The sequence below is a fragment of the Bactrocera tryoni genome, chromosome 1, assembly GCF_016617805.1.
Source record: "Bactrocera tryoni isolate S06 chromosome 1, CSIRO_BtryS06_freeze2, whole genome shotgun sequence".
NCBI classification, from domain to species: Eukaryota; Metazoa; Arthropoda; class Insecta; order Diptera; family Tephritidae; genus Bactrocera; species Bactrocera tryoni.
In genome coordinates this window covers 74,882,097-74,903,029 of record NC_052499.1, presented here as the reverse complement: position 1 = coordinate 74,903,029, position 20,933 = coordinate 74,882,097, and the positions used below count along the sequence as shown (strand labels likewise).

General features: G+C 38.4%; 3 protein-coding genes across 11 annotated transcripts in view; 1 reads left to right on the top strand and 2 right to left on the bottom strand.

The window, feature by feature from the left end:
* The window catches only part of LOC120782269 (putative thiamine transporter SLC35F3), a 35,292-nt gene extending 24,566 nt beyond the window's left edge, over positions 1 to 10,726 (bottom strand). For 6 of the 7 annotated variants that reach the window (XR_005706243.1, XR_005706241.1, XR_005706240.1 and 3 more), the window contains exon 1: positions 10,207 to 10,726. The gene's annotated coding sequence lies outside the window, so the exon portion shown is untranslated. The remainder of the gene's footprint in view (positions 1 to 10,206) is intronic. The other variant, XM_040114456.1, reaches the window with a different exon arrangement.
* A 4,302-nt stretch (positions 10,727 to 15,028) lies between these two features.
* LOC120766214 lies at positions 15,029 to 18,366 on the top strand. The gene is made up of 3 exons (XM_040091584.1): positions 15,029 to 15,097; positions 17,077 to 17,156; positions 17,221 to 18,366. The coding sequence occupies exons 1-3, from the start codon at positions 15,080 to 15,082 to the stop codon at positions 18,188 to 18,190; spliced, it is 1,068 nt and encodes a 355-aa protein (XP_039947518.1). The 5' UTR covers positions 15,029 to 15,079; the 3' UTR covers positions 18,191 to 18,366.
* LOC120766215 (cyclin-dependent kinase 2) lies at positions 18,272 to 20,563 on the bottom strand. 3 transcript variants are annotated; one of them, XM_040091585.1, is made up of 7 exons: positions 20,275 to 20,563; positions 19,686 to 19,694; positions 19,425 to 19,620; positions 19,055 to 19,165; positions 18,836 to 18,997; positions 18,564 to 18,761; positions 18,272 to 18,501 (listed from the first exon to the last, which is right to left on the bottom strand). In XM_040091585.1, the coding sequence occupies exons 1-7, from the start codon at positions 20,397 to 20,399 to the stop codon at positions 18,385 to 18,387; spliced, it is 918 nt and encodes a 305-aa protein (XP_039947519.1). In that variant the 5' UTR covers positions 20,400 to 20,563; the 3' UTR covers positions 18,272 to 18,384. The 3 variants fall into 3 exon arrangements, with proteins under 3 accessions (XP_039947519.1, XP_039947521.1, XP_039947520.1); XM_040091587.1 differs by lacking the exon at positions 20,275 to 20,563 and having other exon boundaries at positions 18,274 to 18,501; positions 19,686 to 20,257; XM_040091586.1 differs by lacking the exon at positions 19,686 to 19,694 and having other exon boundaries at positions 18,385 to 18,501; positions 20,275 to 20,399.
* Between the last annotated feature and the right edge of the window lie 370 nt (positions 20,564 to 20,933).

The following is a 20,933-nucleotide window of genomic DNA, read 5'->3' as shown; positions in this document are numbered from 1 at the left end:
TGACGAAGAGCAACTTAAAGAAATCCAAGAGCTGCCATTTCAGCCAGAAAATAGAACGGTTTCGTGTGGTTCTTCAAAAATAATGTCGGTGAGAACGCAACTGTCAATGGAGACCGTTATCACGCCATGATAACCGACACCTTGGTGACAGAAATCGAAGCTCGTGATCTCAGCGACATTTGGTGGCATTTCCCACACATCCAATCAATGAAGGGGTTTATTGAGAGAAACTTCGGTGAGCAGATAAGTTTACGTTTTGAGCGGATCGATTGACCACCAAGATCGTGTGATATCATGACGTTAGACTTTTTCCTGTCAGGAGATATAAAGTCTAAGCTCTATGCGAAGAACCTTGCTTCGATTCAGGCCTTGAAGAAAACTTCACAAGTGTCATTCGTCAGTTACCAGTCGAAATGCTCGAACGAGTCATCGAAAATTGACTCAACGGTTGGACCATTTGATACGTAGTCGCTGTCAACATTTGAAAGATACAATTAAAAAAAAAATAAATACAAAAAAGGTACTTTTGAATTATAATAGTCACTCCTCAATTTTGAAGTTTCTATGTTTTTTTCTAGCAGGGAACCTCAAAATGGATTGCACTTTATAATAATAATTTCATCTGTAATCTATAACTAGAAATAATAGTTTATAATATCGGTTCTAATATAATAATCTTTTCTGATATAGATAACGATTATGATACTAATATTTAAACTTTTTTTATCAAGCTGTTTCTTTTACAAAAATTTGCTTTTTTTGCACTGAATACTTGTATGTTATTTTAAATTTACCAGGAAGTTAGTAACATTCAGAAGAAAGCATCATAGACCTTTTAAAATATATATGTATAAATGATCAGAGCTGCGTCGATTTAGCCATGACCGTCTGTCAGCATATAAACGAACTATTCCTCAATTTTTTGAGATATCGACCGGAAATTTGGCAGCTACACATTTGTTGGAATAGGCGTTATCGGATCACTGTAGCACATATGTACATATCTGTCAGACAAACTGAACGTTCAAATTCAAGTTCCTGTATGGAATACGTTTTTTATACAAAGAATCTTCCCGAAATTCGGCATGGATTATTATTTAATATCCGGAAAAATTATTCAGATCGAAACCCTATAGTATATGGCCGCAATATAAACTGAAGGATCAAACTTAAATTCGTGTATCGAAATTTTTTTTATTTGACATTCCATCTTCACGAAGATTATTGTAGCGCTTCTAGTTCGGAAGAAATTGTGCAGATCGGACCACTTTACCAACTAGCTGCCATATAAACTTAACAATCATAGTCAAAGTGTTTTAGCGAAAGCTTGAACCTATAAAGGATATTATAGTTTCGGTGCAGCCGAAGTTTGCGGTTTTTATCGCTTTTACTATAATCGAACACAAGTAACAGTTATTATTTACCGAAAATAATCACTAAAGTAATGATTTATAATTATTGGATATGAATCGGTTTTGCTATCGATATCGATACTATTTTTTGTGACGTAAAAAAGTATTTTTAATATCACAATTTTGCCCGACAAACCTTAAGGCAAATGTTCGTTTGAGAAGAACATAACAACGTTGAGTTTCCGAAGGGATGAATTACGATTATTTTTTACACTATTTTGTGAATCAACAATGAATAATTCATAAATTATAAACTTCAGTAATAGATAAAAATTTAGTCGTTATCGACTGCCGAAAAATTATTTAAATTCTTGAATATGCAAAGCAATCGTTTTATTATCGATTGTTTTAAACAATGGCTTCTTCTATTGATTATGGAAAGCAGCCCTTAATTTTACTTTCCCGTACAGAAAATAGTCTAAGTAATCGAAAAATTATTTTTGAAGCGACTACACAAAATACTTGTTCCTTCTACGATTTATGTTATTAAAATTTTTTTTTATCGATATCGAAAAATTCTTTCCTTGTGCGCATTTTAAAAGTTGTTAAGTTATCGAATACTTATTTGCTCTATTGTCGAGAGAATTTGCATTATTCGCTGTCGATTGCATTGTGTGGAATGAAATGTGCAATTAGGTCAAGTGGAAATTATAAAATTCATTCCAACTAAATTATCTTTGAATGAAAAATGAAGAGAAAAGCTGACAGTAAACGATTAGAATTATTTATGTATATTTACAGACACAAATAAACGGATGTTTGTAGCTTTGTGTGTGTTTAGTCTGAGGCATAGACATAGCGTTCTCCAGCGGCGCAAAGCAATCAACTCAAGTGCCGCATGACAGCAGGAGAAGCAAACCAAGTCACTGCATTGCTGGCACGGCACGAGCGACAACAAAGAGTGGCAATAACATTGGCAAGCGCAAAAGCAAATTATTATATAAAATAAAAACAATGAAAGCAAGTATTTATGAATCAAAGCAGACTGTGGAAAAATATAGCAAATAGAAAGATAAGTAAGGCATACCAACTAAGTTTAATGTAGCATACTTTGAGGCGTCTTGCCAGTATTATCTCATTTGTATATACATATATGCTGCCGACTTTTTTGTTTAGTTGTGTTTGAGTGAGTATTAAAATCATAAATATATAAACTTTTATATGTCAATGTATGAAAATATGTATATATACAGCTTAGTAGCTCAGTCCACCAATAATAAACTGAACATCGAGCAGCCAAATCAAAAGAGAAAACAAAAATCAAGCTCATCTAAGCGCCACCAACGCCCACAACTTGCCTGTGCATTTCAGTGGTTGTGCTCGCCTTGAAGCCGACGGGGTTCGACGGGGTGATGAAACGTTTGAGGCTCGTGGCAGTCCATTAGGCTGGCTATCCAAAGCCACAAGACATGACAAGTAGCTTGCCTTTGCCTTGTGCGCCAACCACCCGTTTTCGTGGTCAGGGCTGTGCCAATTAATATTCTAAACAGCTGTGCAAGTACACGCGCCTATATGTATGCTAATGTGTTTAACTTGTCAGCTTGGAGATGGCTTCGTTAGCTATCGAAACGCTATGTACAACAGGTGGACTGACAGCGCAGCACCGTTATATGTGTGCTTGTATATACTACATGTATGTGTGTGTTTATACATATTTAAGATTGTTTGTGTGTGTGTGTGTTCGCATATATTATATTTATTTGCTTATACCTGCTGCGTTTACATTCACAATTGAACAATCACTCGGAGAAAGGTGGAATTATTTGTATGCGGTCTATTTATTTATTTATTTCCCTCATTCTTTTTGTACGACCGCAATTTCGTTGATTCTCTTTAGCGATTCTCCACACTTCCTTTCGCATGGCGCTCATTCTTTATTTATTCTTGCTGCCCTGGCTGTCTTTCCCGCATGACATTTCACTGCATTCGTGCTGCAGTTGTCTGACGATTTGAGTCTGCACTTCACATGCACTTAACTTAAAGCGCTCTGACAGTCGTTTGCTTGCCGTAACCGAAGTGCATAACATACACATAAACATTTGTTGTCTAAATGGTAACAAATATGGTAAACGCTGAAGCAGAGACGAGAAATGTGGAAGACTGCTGTGCGTATTTGAATTTTATTTTAGTGAGACTAAACTTGGCATGCCAGCAAATTGCGCTTACGCGTAGATATACGTGTACATATATACATTTGTATTTTTGTATTTATATAGAAGCAATTATAATATAATTACTCCGACATTGAAATTTTGAAAGGACATTACATTTCAAATGATTTAGAAACTTAACAAAGCATTAACACTGTAGCTATAATACCCTTCACAGAAATATTTCTTGTTACAACTGTATGTATAACTAAATCTGAAACCATAATCCACCAACGGTTTGCATCCTATGCCAAAAAATTTACTGGTTTTCTCTAGCCATAAATAACCTTCAAGTCGGTTTAAGTTTACTTAATAAGGAGAATAGATCCTTTTTGAAGAATTTTACTTCTTACTTTGACTTTGATTGGTAGTCCGATCTGAAAAAAGCAGCTTCTGGGGGGGAAGATTATGTGCAAAATTTTAGATCGCTAACTCTAAAACTAAGGGACTAGTACGCTCATATACGGAAGGACAAGCAGATGGACAGAGGTAAATCGGCTCACCACGACAAAAGTCCCCGACGTTTCCTTCTGGGTGTTATAAGCTTCGTGGCAAATTTAATATACTCTGTTCAGGGTACAAAGAAATATTGCCTAACTAACACAATCTAGCTTACCGTGTCCTTAAATATGCGAAATTATTACATCGGAAATGCAAAAAAATAAAAAAAAAACTCAAGAGAACAATTTCTGTCAATTTTGGTTTTTAGGTGTAAGATATTTTTGATCTATATTTTTTTAAATCTCAACATCTAATCAAAACGGTCACTAATCAGCACAATCTGCATAATACTAGCGGATTTTGTTAGCATTAAAATAGTAAATAACTTCAGTAGGATAGTTTCGCTAATCACAGGGTTTGGCGGAATTGTTTTACAGACCCTTTTCTGCATAAAACTCGGCCTCTCAATTGTCATCTATACTAGGCTCCATTGACCATCAAACGATCTACAAGGTGCGTTCCAAAGTAAACAGGACTTTTTGAATCTAGCGCCCCCTTGTGGCGCCATCTATATGTCGACTGGTGCGTTAGAATCTGCTATATTTATCGATTTTCCTTATCGATTTAATGACATTTCACCGATTGGAAGTGAAGTTATTGCGTTTTAAGTGTCAGTATGTTAGTGCTGTTGGTGCGACTATGAGCTTCGAACAAAGAGCCAACAATAAATTTTGTTTTAAATTGGTAAAACTTTTACCGAAACGTTTCCATTGATGAAACAAATTTATGACGATGATTGCCTATCCCGTAGCAGAGTGCACGAGTGGTTTCAACGTTTTCAAAGTGGTCGTGAGGACACAAATGACGACCAACATGTGGGCCAATCAAAATCCGCGATCACCGGAAATTCCATCGAAACTGTGCGTGAATTCGTCAAAAATTAGCTGAAATCATCATTGAAACTCATGGAAATGGAATTAAACATCTCCAAGACATCGATTTATCGCTTTTTCACCGAACATTTGGACTTACGAAAGGTATGTGCACGGTTTATTTAGCACAAATTGACTGACGACCAAAAATTGCTCAGAATCCAACATTTGATCCATGCTTGTGACCGATTATTTGACCAAAAATCACATTTTAACCATTAACCACTCCCCGTATTTACCTGATGCGGCACCAAGCGACTCGGAAAAATATATTTTCCCGTGAAAGGAAAGGGTTATGCAGACGTAGAGGCCATTCAAAAGGCTTGCACCAGCATACTGACGGCCACACCGGCCAACGAGCTAAAACATCCGTTCGACATGCTTTTGCAACGTGCAAAAAGCTGTATTGAAGCAGAATGAGACTATATTGAATAAAATAAATTGATTTTGCAGAAAAAAATTTTTTTAAAGTCCTGTTTACTTTGGATCGTTCCTTCTATGTTGGTAAATCAAAGCAGAATTCGACGCGTTATTGCTGAGGTAAAGCTATGCTAGAAAAAGCAATGCGAATCGAACCGATTGGATAACTTTCACAAGACACTGTCGCGGCGCACATAACTAAAATGAATCTATTTTAAATAATTTCATGCAAATAAGTATGTAAGGACAATATTTTACACTAAAAATACCACCCAATTATTATGAAAACGTCGAGATAAGTGCTTTGCCATAATAGCAGTAATTTTGTACTGTTAGCCAGCCATTTATTTTAAATTTAAGCATTCAACACAAAAAATAAGAAATCCCCAAAATTACACGAAGAGTAATGTGTTAATGTAATTGCGAGCGAATTTTGCACAAGCTGAGCACTTGCAATTTGAAATGATAAATGTGAAGCGGACATGCCATGATTACACCGAAGTCAACAACAATAATAAATACGCCGCAATTCGAGAAGAACAAATGATGCAGAAAGGCAGCTATTACAGGGTGAGTCATATAATATTTGACATTCACAGGGAATACGAATAAAATAATATTTTAAACCGAATGTAGACACAAGCGATATAACATTTAATTGGAAAAGAGCACTCAAGCTTAACAAATTTTCTATATTTGTATATACTATACTATAGTAATGTATGTCAATGGATTTATTGAGAGATAACTTTGATGCGATTATAATTTCACGTTTTTGGCCACCAAAATCGTGAGATAGCACACCATAAGACTTCTTTCTGTGGGGTTATGAAAAGTCTAAAGTTTATGCGGATAATTTCGCTTCGATTCAGGATTTGGAGCAAAACAGCACACGTGTCATTCACCAGTTACCAGTCGAAATGCTCGAACGAGTCAACAAAAATTGTACTCAACGCATGGACCAACTGAGACGCGTCTGTCCGCGGCCAACATTTGAAAGAGATAATTATCAAAACAATAATTTTTTCTTAAAAAAAGTAAGGAAACCGAAATGGATCACCCTTTACACTAGTCTACTTAGTTTTTATTAAAACTTAACAGAAATATGGGGAAGATCAGAAATTGTGATATTGAAGTTTCTGGCTTAAGATCGGCCCTAGGACCACTTTATTCAACTCAATTCGAGAAATATTTAATTGAAAATATTTTTATATTCTCGAATTTCGATGTTATTGCTCTAAGAAGCCGTATAATTACTGCAAAAACAACAAAAAATGCACTTTTATGAATATAAACAAATACATGTTGCCTTTATATATAAATTGTAATGAAAAAACAGTAAATTATATATGTATGTAAGCATATGAGCCCCCATTCAGGTAAATAGATTGACTGCTTAGACAAATATTTGTGAAATAAATATTTTGTTTGCTTAAGTACTACTTGGTACATAAAATAAGCGGTAATCAAACGCGAACGCGATTATATGTGAGTGCGCCTAAAAGCTGCCAAGCAAACGCCTTGTGAAGCCAAGCACACACTCAACATGGCGTATACGCGACATGACAGTTTTATGGAGCTGGTCAAACGCAACGTTAAATGGCCTGTCTACCGAAAAAACAAAACAACAACAACAGTAGAAGGCGATGTAACGAGACAGTCAACAAATAACAAGAGACAGGGAAAAAGTAAGCCACAAAAATATCAAGTAAAATGCAAGCAATGTTCACTGGAGGAAAGAAGAAAACAGACAACAACAGCAATAACAAAGAGACAACGCAAGATAAACCACTGCGAGGCCTTCAGGCATAACACAAAAAGCGCTTTGTGGCTGTGAATGGCATAAACAATGAAAACCCGAGCGAAATCAAAAGGAAAAAAACACAAACTTAAAAGCAGAGTGGCAAACGAAAGGTGAAAGAGGCGATGGCACTTGGCTGGCGGTGGGGAGCGGACTGCTTTACACTTTCATTCATACGATTTAACGTTGAACGGCGGCAAAACGGAAGTAGGAAATGCATTAAAAGGCAATGAGGCGCTTTCTACATGCCATTGAGCGAGGCAAAATGAAAAGACAAAGAAATCAAAATAAAAAATAAAATAAAATAAAGTACATACCAAAGAAAAACCAAAAAGGAAATAAAATATATGTAAAAATACGAATGTGGCTAAACGAGCAGCATTTTTTTGTTTTTGTTTTTGTTATTTCTTTCTGCTTTTGTTTCATTCTTTACTTTTGCACTCACAAGCACGGTCACAGCACATTCCTGCTTGTGGTTTTGCCTTTGCGTTTTTCGTTTGAGTTTTCGTTTTTTTGTGTGAACGCTTAACAGCTGGGCTGGAGCACTTTTCGTAATTACCTAAGTTCTACTGTGAGTTGGACAGCCTTCTGAAGATTTTCTTTGCTTTGCACTTTCTTTCATCCTTGCCTTGGTGGGCTTATTTATTTATTTTTTACATTTTATTTTTGCTTTCGACGGCTTATCTTGAGGTTCATTTGCTTGTGTGTATCCGTACATGCTTCGAGTGGCAGGCACATACATACACACACAAACAAATAGTTATATCTGTATATATGCGCATGGTTAAATAGGACACGAAGCTCATTGGCCGAACACAGTTGTTCCCTGACTTGGCCAACATCGCGACATCGTGGATTAAATGCCCTGTAGGGAAGTGTAAGTGGATTGCGTAGCATACATTCTCAGATTCTCAGTATTAAAATGTATTAGGTGTATTTAATTTGAAGCTTAAAGTTTTGATTTCAAATACGCTCATATCTCCAAAAGTCTTTGCTGGAACAACTTAAAATTTTCGTACAAGATTCTCCAATTTATTTACAATAATCGAATCGGGGGTTTCAATAAGAATGCTACAAAAGTATACCGATTGGGACAGCAAGCGATGCCACATTTTTTATCGCTCTATTAACATTTCTCTTCAGTAAGGTTTTCCATTTCATTTTGGAAGGATATACGATCCAACCATGAGTCGAAATTATTAAAATTCGCTACCGAAATTCGGAGTCAGTGTGCTCAACTTTAAGAGCGCTACTTCCAATTTATGGTCGTCATAGTAGCTCTGTTAGATCAACAACTAAGCGTATAGTGGAACTATTTGAATCCACAGGCACAGTACATAAAATATATCCGTGCTAGTGAGATAAAGAAGTTCCCGCAGTGTCGAGAATATTTCTGCCGCTAGGGCAACAATTGAGGAAGACCCAAATCAGTCTCTCACACGTCGTTCTCAAGCGTTGGGCATCTCTCTGATGCCAGTTTGTCGAATTGTGCAAAAAGACCTTGGCCTACATAATTACAAGATCAAATTAACGCAAGAACTGAAGCCGCTCGATCACCAGAATCATCGTATGTTCGTGAATTGGGCTGAGCAACAACTTGAAAATGATCCGGATCTTCTTCGAAAAATCATCTTCAGCGATGAGGCTCATTTCTGGCTGAATGGCTTCGATCCACACGTACTCTATGAGTCATCAGAGCATCCCGTAAAAAATTACTGTTTGGTGCGGCTTATGTGCCGGCGGCGTCATTGGGTCGTACTTCTTCCGTGATGATCAAGACCGGCACGTTACTGTGAATGGGAATCGCTACCGCTCAATGATAACCGAATAGTTGAACCGAATTTGGTGATATGGATTTGGACAATGTGTGGTTCCAACAGGACGGCATCACAAGCCACACAGTGAATGTAAATCAATCGATTTATTAAAAACCACGAAATGTCCCAGTCAATTGGCCATCTCGGTCTTATGATTTGACGCCGTTAGATCCATGGAGTTACGTCATATTTATGATCTATGCCAACAAACCAGCGGCGATTGATGAACCTCGTCCGAATATCGAACGTGAAATTGCAGCAATATCCGCCGATTTATGCTTGAAAATCCTTGAAAATTGGGTTCAGCCTCTGGACTTCTGCAAGCGTGCCCGTGATGGCCATGCAAAAGAAATCGAGTTCTATACATAACGGCATCGAATGTACTTTCACAGGAATAAAGAGTTTCATTGATATCCCAAACCGTGTTTGTTACTTTTTAATACGAAACTTTATACGAAAAGACTTTTTCGACTACCCAATATAAGGAAATAAAATCGTAACCGGATGGCACACAGATTTTTAACCGGCCAAGGATTATCAACTAGGCAACATTTTTAGATATTATTTCAGGAATGTTTTTTGCCGCTGAAACAACAACAGTTCTACGAACGTTTCCAGGACTTTAAAGAGTGTCTCTTTATTGAAGTCAACTTGAGCTGACTTTGTTGTACAATAACGCTTACCTTTGTTTAAATTAGGCATAACAATTTTCAACGTTTGCACCGCCAGCTATAAAATTCCAAACTGAGATCGCTAGAACGCACCACTATTTAATCTCGATCAAGTTTGTACCCACTTCTCTCGTAATCGTTTGCAAGAAGGACTTAAATTTTTGACCAAAATATCGCCACAGGGCTTGCAGGGTGAGCATACATACAAGAATTATGTGTTCGCGCCTCATGCGTGCTTCGTAGCATACACAACTGTAAGTACGCGCGCCAGCAGCTTCGTGTGTGTATGTGTGCTTGTGAATATGTGTTCGCGCCTCAGTACACCCGAACTTGGCGTAGCATTTTCAATGTACTTAATTTTTCTCTCCTTATACCTACACAAATTTTCCCTGCTTGCAACATACATACATACATACATACACATTTTCCTTCACATCAAACGCTTTAAATATTTAAATGTGTGGTATTCCCACAAGCGCGGCGGTCTTGAACGCATTTCAAATTTAATTACATATTATACTTATGAAAATTGGTGCGTATGCATTTGTAATTGAAGGCATACCTCGTTTCTTGGCGCTGCGGCTTAAAGTGGCTGCAACATTTTCACCAACAAAATTATGCAATTTCCTTTTAATTGAATTACTTATGGATTAAATGCACTTTTTACAGCGAGTAATTTGACATGCATATATATTTGACTTTATTTTATTTGATTCTGCTTTACTGCATGCATTCCTCCTGGCCACCGCACACAGGCCTTCACTTTGGCGGAGCACTTTTCTTCAGCACTTGATTACACTGGGAATTTCTGTGCATAATTTGCATTTTTCCACAGCCACATTCCGATACATACGCAGGGGCGCACACGAAATTAACGGTACCGCGTTGAGCCCTTTTCCAGCGCGCCACCAACGCAATTCAACACCTCTTTAGGCGAGTAACAATAAGCTGCTGCACAAATAATAAGAAGTGGACTTTAAAAATTTATTTCTTTTTTCACTTTTTTCTTCCTACTTTAACTTTTTTTATTTTTATTTCCATAACTGCCAGCAGAGTACCGTTGCGCGTCGCGTTGCTGTCTGGGGAGCTCCTTTCTGACTGAATTGACCATTCGTTCCGTGTCGTTGGCTGACTTTCTCAAGACATTTGCGCTTGCTGTCGGCTCTGTGGGTGGCGGGCGGAAAGCTCAAAAGCTCCTCTTCACCCCCTTTCGTTGTGTGTTTTCTCTTGTGCCTCGTTTTTCGCTTTGCGTCCTCGGCTTTCGGCACTTGCTTACGTCGGCACGCTGCAGTTTGGCGCCAAAAATGCTTCCCTACTTTGCTTTGCGTCCCTTCGGTGTTTTGTTTATGTTTGGCTATTACAGCGCGGCTTGTTGTTGTTGCATGTTGGTGAAAACAAACAGTTTTGGCGCATGCGCACGGCTGCTTTCGCCGATGTTATTGGCGTTCGGTTCGGTGTCAATGCACTCGTTTGCGTGTCATTTCGTCATCCTTTCACCAAGCACTGCCAACTTTTATTTGCTTGTTTTGTTGTTGTTGTGGTGTTTTTAAAAATAACAACTATGCGATACTAATTTTAAATCGCATGCATAATGGACAGTTATGATGCTAATAAAGTGTGTATGTGTCTTCCAATGAAATGTTTTCCAGCTCTACACTTTGGCGGGTCAGAGGGCAAAATGCGGTTATATTTATGTATGCTCAAGTCCATTGAGGGTTAATTTATAAATCGAGGAAAGTCTCTCACTTAGCAATTGAGGTTTGCCAAATAAATTAGTATTCTTAGTAGCCTAATGCTCCCAGACTCCGCGGCCTAATCTTAGCTGATTGATGTCAGGCCCATTTAAGAAATAATCCGACTGATATTTAGCTAGAAAATAAGCGTACAAAGGTTTTGTGGTAGCTCCTTCGACTTATTCAAATAAAAGGAGATCAGCTCGGAACCTCCTAGAAAATAGCGGTTTTTAAATTTAAGTCCAAAGGCAATAAGACGTCGGAACAGCATCACCCCTGCAGTCATGGTAGATTTAAAACGTTGAATGATAAGTCATGTTTAGAAATAGGTTTGAATAGAGTTTGTAACGCCTATCACTATAATATTATGAGTTCCTCATTTACTGAAGGGTCATCCATTTCGACGTTCCCTACTTTTTTAAGGAAAAAACACAGAAACTTCAAATTTAAGGCAGAATGTTTATTATCAATCGAAAGAACATACTTTCGAATTTATTTTTTGAGGATTATCTCTTTTAAAGTTTGGCCGCGGATACGTCTGAGATGGTCCATCCGTTGAGTTCAATTTTCGAAGACTCGTTCGTGTATTTCGACTGGTAACTGGTGTATGATACGCGGGATATTTTGCTTCAAAGTTCGAATCGAAGTGGAATTGTCCGCATAGAGTTTAGACTTTACATATCCCCACTGGACGATGTGATATCGCAGGGTTCTGGTGGCCAATCGATCGACCCAAAACGTTAAATTAACTGCTCTCCAAAGTGTTCTCTCAATATGTTCATTGATTGATGCGATGCGTGCGAAGTGGCGCTGATTTGTCGAAACCAAAAGTCGCCGAGATAACGAGCTTCAATTTCAGTTATCAAATAGTCGATTACCATGGCACAATAACGATCGCCATTGACGGTTACGATTATTTCATTTTTGAAGAAATATGGACCCTTGACTCCACTGTCCTACAAACCACACCAAACCGTTATTTTTCTGGACGAAATAACAGTTCTTGAATCACATCACGTTGTTTTTCGCCCAAAATATTTTGCTTTTATAAAAAAAATCGGAATCATCATTATCACTCAAAGATCCATGACTCGTCATCTCTGATTACGTTTTACAAAAATTACGAGTCAATTTCACACATGTTCAAAATTTTCTTGGGTTGCTTCTACTCGCCGCAATTTCTGGTCGTCAGTGAGCACTTTTGCGAACATCTTCGGGCACACCTTGCGCATGTTCAAGTGCTCCGGTTCAATGTCACGAATCACAGATTTTGATAAATTTAACATCAGGGCAATTAAACGAATACTTTGTCGACGGTCTGAATTCAAATCTTTGCGCAAACGAGTCACATTGTCCGTGTTTGCCGAAGTCGCAGGTCTCCCAGCACGGTCTTCATCAGCGACCCCTTCCCGGCCCTCCACAAAGGCCTGGTGCCACCGAAACACACCACTTCCTATGTATTTGCTAGAAAGTCCTCATGAGACCAAAAACTCGATGCGACTGTAGCTTGCTCTCAAGAAGCGCTGTAGGGTCTGCAACGCAACGCGAAATGAAAACGGACATTAAAAATGCCTTATGGCACGAGATTTTGCAAAATACCAACAAGTGATACTGTAGCTGACACGAAAATCATTGGTTGACCACGCATCTCCATTAATCACATAACTTTTAACCTCGGCGTACCTTCAATATCACCCTCCATTGCACTGGATATAGAAAAATCGTTTCTTAATCACTGTATGTACACTTTTTTAACTGTGCGCAATTAGAGACTCGAGACGCTTGACTGGCGTAACACCGAGACGCGACCATTCGACCAACTCAACTTTCTTGGCAGTACACAGCAGTGCCCTCTTGAAGATATTTTAAGCTTTAACTTGATAATTTAAAAAAATTTTTTGGCGTTTTATTTTATACGCTCTCAATCTGGACGCAAAAATGCGCCGAATCGTTCGATACGTCAGTCCGAGTTGCTGCGAACGGCGCCGAATCGACTCTGCGTGGTCCTCGTGTACACTTTAAGTTATGTCTGCTATATATTCTTCACTGCGTGCTGGACGTTGTCTATTCAGTCGAATATTATCCAATAATGAATGCTGGGCCTCAAGATGGGTGATGGTATTCCGAATAGTACGCTCAGTAGGCCGAACCTCGAAATGGTTCACCCCTTAGCCTTTGCTGCAAGTTAATGCGTTTTCTTGTTTTGTCAATAATGAAATCTTTTATTTCTAACTGACTTCTTTTCGAGGTTATTCGATTTTCGAATTTTACAACCCGAAAGTTTAGAGGAATTATCGTCTCTAACAGGTATTTTGTAGTGCGTTTCATTGTCATAAAGTAACACCATCGATTTAGTTTAGCAGACAAAAATTCTACTCGTGGAAAATACACAAGAAAGTCGAAGAGATTAGAATGAACCTTCAGTATAAAAAACATTTATTTTAGCTTAATTATTCTCAATCTAGATCTAGCTCTGAGACTTTTCGACGCAGTACCCGCCGAAGGAAGCAGAAGAAGAAGAAGACCTCCACTCCGTTGGAAAGACCAGGTGGAGAAGAACCTGGCTACACTTGGAATTTCCAATTGGCGCCTAACAGTGAAAAGTATGAATGACTGTCGCGCTGTTGTAAACTCGGCTATAACCGCGTAAGCTGTGTCTACGCCAATAAAGAGAATCTTCTTCTTCTTTTTAATTGGCGTAGACACCGCTTACGCGATTATAGCCGAATTAAAAACAGCGCAAGAAGAATACTCTCAATAATCTAGTTTAACCTTTTGTTTCTAAACAAAATAATCTTTTCAGTCTTTCTTTCATAAACCTCTGGAGGCTTCAATAGCTTTATTATGACTACTAACCAATGAATTAAATAAAATAGAAAAAACCACAACTTAAACCAATTGATCAAATAAGAATATGAAATTAACGAAATTAAAATATGAATAAAGCTTACACAAAGAACTCGGATTAAATGTTGGAAGCCGCGAATGCGAATTAGGTTGCTGCTTCCACTTCATTCGCAAATATTTATATTTATGTAAATTTGCATGTAAATGTAAATAATCGTCAGCGTTATGAACGAGAGATAAAAATAAAATTTGAGTGTTAAAAATAAACGAAAACAAAAGTCCCATCGAAGGGTCTTTATTTGCTTTGAAGTCCGTCAACTACATGCTTGGCTGTCACCAGCGACACCTCCAAGCGCGCTTTGATTTAAAGCGGTCATTAACTCGGCGGACGACCAGCTGTTTGTTCATGCCGCAAAAAATTATGCAAATGACAGTTTATAGTAGATAAAATCGCTTATTTTTTCATTAATACACAAATGCAAATACAAACTTAGCAGCACACTGACAGGCAAACATACAAACATGTGGATGCGTCAAACTTTCCTTGTTATGGTGGTATTCATATTCAAATTTCTTTGGAGAAAATAATGTGGCGCGGCGAAAGGTGGGACTGGCAAATAGATTTGCGTTACGACTACGCTTCTGCGACTCTGTAACGGTATATGATAATAAAATTGCATTAATTTTTTTCAATTGTTGCTTGCCTTTACAGATTATTTTTAGTAAGTAGTTCGAGTTTTCGATAGTTTTTCGGTTATTGGGCGAATTTCTGCAAATAATGAAATCAGTTTTCTGGCATTCTTCAAAGAGTTCGCAATAGAAAAACGTTGAAGCGCGCAGCTATAATTACGGAAAATGTTTATCAGACAATTGGTGTGTAATTAATGTTGAATAGAATTTATTTGAAACATGTGATCATCGTGTAAATAATTGGGAAAGTGGAAATAATATATGATCATATAATAAAAATATAAAATTTTGAATATCTGGCGTAAATATCGAAAGAACTGAGAGATTATTTTTCTTTAATGGCGTAGACACCGCTTAGGCGGTTATAGCCGAGTTTACAACAGCGATCTTTTTTAGTACACATTGGCGCGTCAGTCATTTCTTATTTTCGCAATTTGGCACCAATTTGAGATACCAAGTGCAGCCAGGTCCTTCTTCACTTGATCTGTCCAACGGAGTAGAGATCTTCCTCTGCTTCATTCAGCGGGTACTGAATCGAAAACGTTCAAAGCTGGGGTGTTCTTTTACATCCGGACAACATGACATAGTCAACGCGCCGCTGTCTCTTAATTCGCTGAACTATGTCAATGTCGTCGTATAACTCGTACAGCTCATCGTTCCTTCGAATGCGATGTTCGACGTTGCCAATCCGCAAAGGACCTTTCTCTCGAAAACTCGTAACGTCGACTCATCAGATGTTGTTGTCGTCCATGCCTCTGCACCATATAGCAGGACGGGAATAATGAGTGACTTATGGAGTTTGGTCTTGGTTCGTCGAGAGAGGACTTTACTTCTCAGTTGCCTAGTCAGTCTGAAGTAGCCCCCGTTGGTAAGAGTATTTCTGCGTTGAGTTTCGAGGCTGACATTGCTGTTGGTGTTAATATTGGTTCTAATATAAACGAAATTATCTACGACTTCGAAGTTATGACTGTCAATAGTGACGTGTGAGTCATGTGGCAAGTGCGACGACTGTTTGTGTTATGAGGGCAGATATTGTGTCTTGTCCTCGTTCACCCATTTGCTTTGCGGATAAAGAGGCCAATGATATCAATATCAGCGGCATCCGCCAGCAGCTGTACACTCTTATAGAAGATTGTACCTTCTCGAATAAGTTCTGCAGCTCGAATTATTCTCTCCAGCAGTAGATTGAAAAGGTCGCACGATAGGGAGTTACCTTGTCTGAAACCTCACTTGGTATCAAACGGTTCGAAGAGATCCTTCCCGATCCTGACGGAGCTTTTGGTATTGCTCAACGTCAGTTTACACAGCCGTATTAATGATGTGTGTCGATCCTCTTTCTATTCGTCTTTTCCAAGATTTGGCGCATGGTGAAAATCTGGTCAGTTGTTGATTTCCCAGGCCAAAAGCCATACTGATAAGGTCCAGTCAGTGTGTTGAAGATGGACTTCGGTCTTTCACACAATGTACTTGATAAAACCCTATATGCGATGTTGAGGGTGTTTATCCCACGGTAGTTAGCGCAGATTGTGCGGTTTCCCTCTTTGTGGATTGGGCGAGCACACTTAAATTTCAATAGTCAGGGAGCTTGCGTCCGACCATTTTCTACAAAGAAGCTGATGTATGCTCCTTATCAGTTCCTCGCCGTCGTATTTGAATAGGTGCCACATTGTTGTTCTTCAAACGTGTAATTGCTATTCGAACTTCTTCATGGTTGAGCAAAGGAACGTCTGCTCCTTCACCATCTCCGTGTGTTATGCTTTCACTGCCATTGAGCAGGCTCGAAAAGTGTTCTCTCCACCATTTTAGTACGCTCTCGGCATTGGTTACTAGCTCATCTCTGGGGGTTCTACAAGAGTATACTTCGGTTTTGAAACCTTCTGTTAGTCGCCGCATTTTTTTCGGCGAGTTTTCGAGCATTACCCCTGTCGGCCAGCTTGTTAAGCTCTTCATACTCACGCATTTCGGCCTATCTTAATTAATTTTTTTTTATCCAGGTCAACAACGTTTGCGAAGATCAACTGTCGAGGGGACAGGGTCTCTTTTGGTCTTAAGCGGTTGTTTGTGGCTACTCCACCAGTTTTCAATGAATATGCTTCTAGACAATGCAATTTCAATACTAAACATGTTTTTTTTTATTAATTTTTTTTTTTTAATTTTTACAGACTTGCCTCCTAGTAATTGCGATTTGCCTCCAATTTGGTATAGCAAAAGTACTAAAGCCAATAAAGCAACAAGATATTGGGTAAACTTGAAGTTAAATACAATCACATTTCCGTTATAATCAACCCAATTATCACATTTAACAGCGCGTGGAATCATCCCGTTGTAGGCACTGCATTTGACTACGACTACGCACCAGAAGCGCGAAGATCGCCGCAACGCCATCAAAAGTCCAGTCCAACCACAACTCAGCGACCATTCATACGCTACTGGAATAATTTCATACGAAATATACGCGTGCCCGTGCCCACGATCAGTTGGAATATGACCAATCCTTTGGTGAATCTCTTCAACGCTGGCTACACGAATGTCATCGACACTCCAGTGGGCAACTACAATAACCGCAACACGAAGCGCAAGCGCAGAAAAAAAACACACACACATTCCGACACGAAGCACAAATATACGCAAGCATATGATGACGATGAGGAGACCTACCAATCAGTCAGTTATAATGGTTATGCAACGCCTTACACACACGACTTCGAACCACAGAAGGCTGTTTACTTCTACGACCCGAGCACTGGTCAATATTACAAAATGCAGACGCCTTATGTAAACAGTTACACATTGTCTGAGTCGCAACAACAGCAACTGGATGATGCCGAGGAGGAGGAAGAACAAATGGATGAGTCAGTGGAGCAAGAGGAACCAGAAGCTGCACAAATCGAGCCACCAACGACGGAAGCAGCTGTGGAAAGCGGTGAAACCGAAAATGAAGAGACGCCACAAGCAAACGAAGAGGAAGCTCTTAGCGATGCTGAAGAAGTGTCTGGTGAAGTGGAGCTGATACCAGCGGATGTGGAAAATTTCGATGACTCCGAAGAGGTACAAACACCAGCAAAACAGTTGGTTGAAGCAACAAAAATGATTAAGTCGAAAAATGTTAAAAGTGTCGAAGAATTGCGTAATGCGATTAGCGCTTACATGTTGGATGATCGTTTCAATAGAATGCGTCAGCAGGCGAACACAGCGGAGAGGTACAAAATGTTGCGTAATAGAGTGAAACCGCGGCCAAAGCAGAAATTTACTCACTACTTATTGCAACAAGTTTAGTTAAGTATATGTTGAATTAGAAAAATACTATTTATATTTAAATATGTTATATTATCTATACAATATTATTGAAAGTAATTAACAAAATAAATGCTGACATGTACTACTTAAAACGGCAGTGACTTTAAAAATTATTTATACACATAAATTAGCTAAAAGTGAATTAAATTAGAAAACCTAAATTAAACTAGCATCTAAGGCGTATCCACGGGTAGTTCTACATGTTTCACGTGTTCCACATCGTCGAAGTAGGGATGTATCATGCCATTTTTCGCCGATATTCGTTCATTTGGCTCATAAAGCGTCATATTCTACGAAGAACAACATATGTATGTAGTATTTAAAGAAAATAAAATAGCTGCAACATTATTACCTTAAAGAGATCAAAAGCTTCGTGTTTCACAAGCACCTCAGGTATATTTGTTTTCTCCCAACGTGGAAAATTGGCTTTATAATCGGGTAATTGCGTAACACCAGGCCAAACATTTTCGTCCGGTGTGCCCAATGTGCGGAATATGCGATATAACTGATCAATTTCACTGTCGCCGGGAAAAAGTGACCGCTTCATTATCTGCAAGTGAGGGTAATTATATTTTTAACTGATTGGTTACGCTATGCTAATTTTATTTCTACACATTTTCTCACCATTTCCGCAAATATGCAACCCAAGCTCCAAATATCCATGCCGGTCGCATAGTATTTCGTGCCCAAGAGTATTTCTGGTGCGCGATACCATAGCGTTACCACTTCATGCGTATAAGCGCGCATTGGCATATTGAAGGCACGCGCCAAACCGAAATCTGCTAACTGGAATACACACTCATATAAATATTAAAATATTTTTTAAGCATTTTTTGATTATACCTTAATGTTGCCCTCGGTGTCGACTAACAGATTTTGTGGTTTGAGATCACGATGTAAAATGCGATTGGTGTGGCAAAAGCATATAGCATCCAACAGCTGATGCATGTAACTCTAAATCAAATAAATAAACAAGGAAAATTAAAGCAAATTAGCAAATTTAAATTTGAGAATATTTTACAGTAAAACAAGAACAAGCGTTCAGTTTGTATGGCAGCTAGATTTTATAATGGTCCTACATCGGTGGTTCCGACAGATGAGCGGTGAAAAGAAAAAAAAAATCAAATCTATGTCCCAAAAGTTAAGGGACCAGTTCGCCAATTTTATAAAATTTGTAACTGATACTTATGTTCCTCCGTAATTACATACACACCTTCACAAGCTTTGGCGTGAATACATCCTTTTTCTTGTCCATTAGTTTCTTCATATCCATATTGAGATATTCAAATACCATGTACAAGCTGGAATCCGCCACCACTATATCGAAGAGTTGTACAATATTATTGTGGGTCAAATCCTTAAGCAGCGAAATCTCACGTATTGCCGTCGATGGAACACCTTCAGTTTCACTAATAATTAATAAGAGTTGATATTACTTTACTATGGCTTCATTAAGCTATTAATTTCTTATTACTCAATAATTCTCCATTCATCACGTTACAGTGAGGGCATGAAATAGAAAGGCACACATTTTTAGTTTAATCAATAAAGTGTAAATAATTCAATTAAATACACACAAAGACGTTGCACTCTGCACAAACCCGACAAAGCCGAATCATGTGGTGCTACGTATAATAGTTGATAGAAGCGCAGCATCCACATGATACGGGCCTTGTATGGCTGCTTCTTTCATTTAAAGCAACAAACTTGTTTGGCTTCAACTAAAATAAACACGCCAGTCACCGACACACACCAAGTTTGTAACGTTTGTAATGTTTTTGCTTATTTATCAACACTTCCACGTCAAAGCAATGGGCATTCGTTTGCCCAAGGCAAATGACATTCATCAAGGACAACGCACCTGCTACCAACATACGCCGTGCCACTGCGTTATTCTCAATGTGCATATGTGTTTGTGTCTTGTCTCTACACCTACGCCAAGGATATAGAGGTACGAAAGCAAAAATAGCGGCGTTGTTGGTAGCGCGCAAATACTCCAAACTAAATATAAATATTTGCCAATAATAAACTTGGTCGCCTAATTGGTATATTGGTTGACTCACCTATCTAAACGGATCTTTTTTAGCGCCACATCCCGACCTGTTTTCTTATCCTTTGCTTTGTAAACGATACCATAAGTACCTTCACCAATTTTTTGCATCTTTTTAAAGTCGCCCACCTCAAGCATTCTGCCGGCCGTCACTACTCCAACACAAGTCTCAAAAGCAATAACATTTATTAGAAAAGTTGGCGATTTTTATTTATCTGCACCGTGTTAATTAATTATAAGTAATAATATAAGCTACAATAATAAACTGCCGACTGTCAAGCGAAAATGCAAAAAACAAGAATAATTGACTATGGTAAACGCGCCGCAAAAGCGCGCGGCTCTCTCAACAAATAACACGCTAGATGGCGCGGTGTGAGTCGCGTTGCCAAGCACATGGCATTTTAATTGGGGTGCCATATTCTAATAAGACGAACAGTTTTAATGTAATTGTTGTATATTTAGTAATAATTATTGAGTCTGTATTTATCTATTAAATTTCTTTTATGTTATTACATCGTGACTTCGTTTTGAAAACCTCTTATAAGCTGAAAAATTACACAATTATTTCATGAAACTCCAACATAAAGAAATCTGGTAACTTAAGTAAGTGCTACAATCTGGCAAACTTGCGTTAGCGGTTGTTTATTTGTGCGCGGAAATTGTAATTTTCGT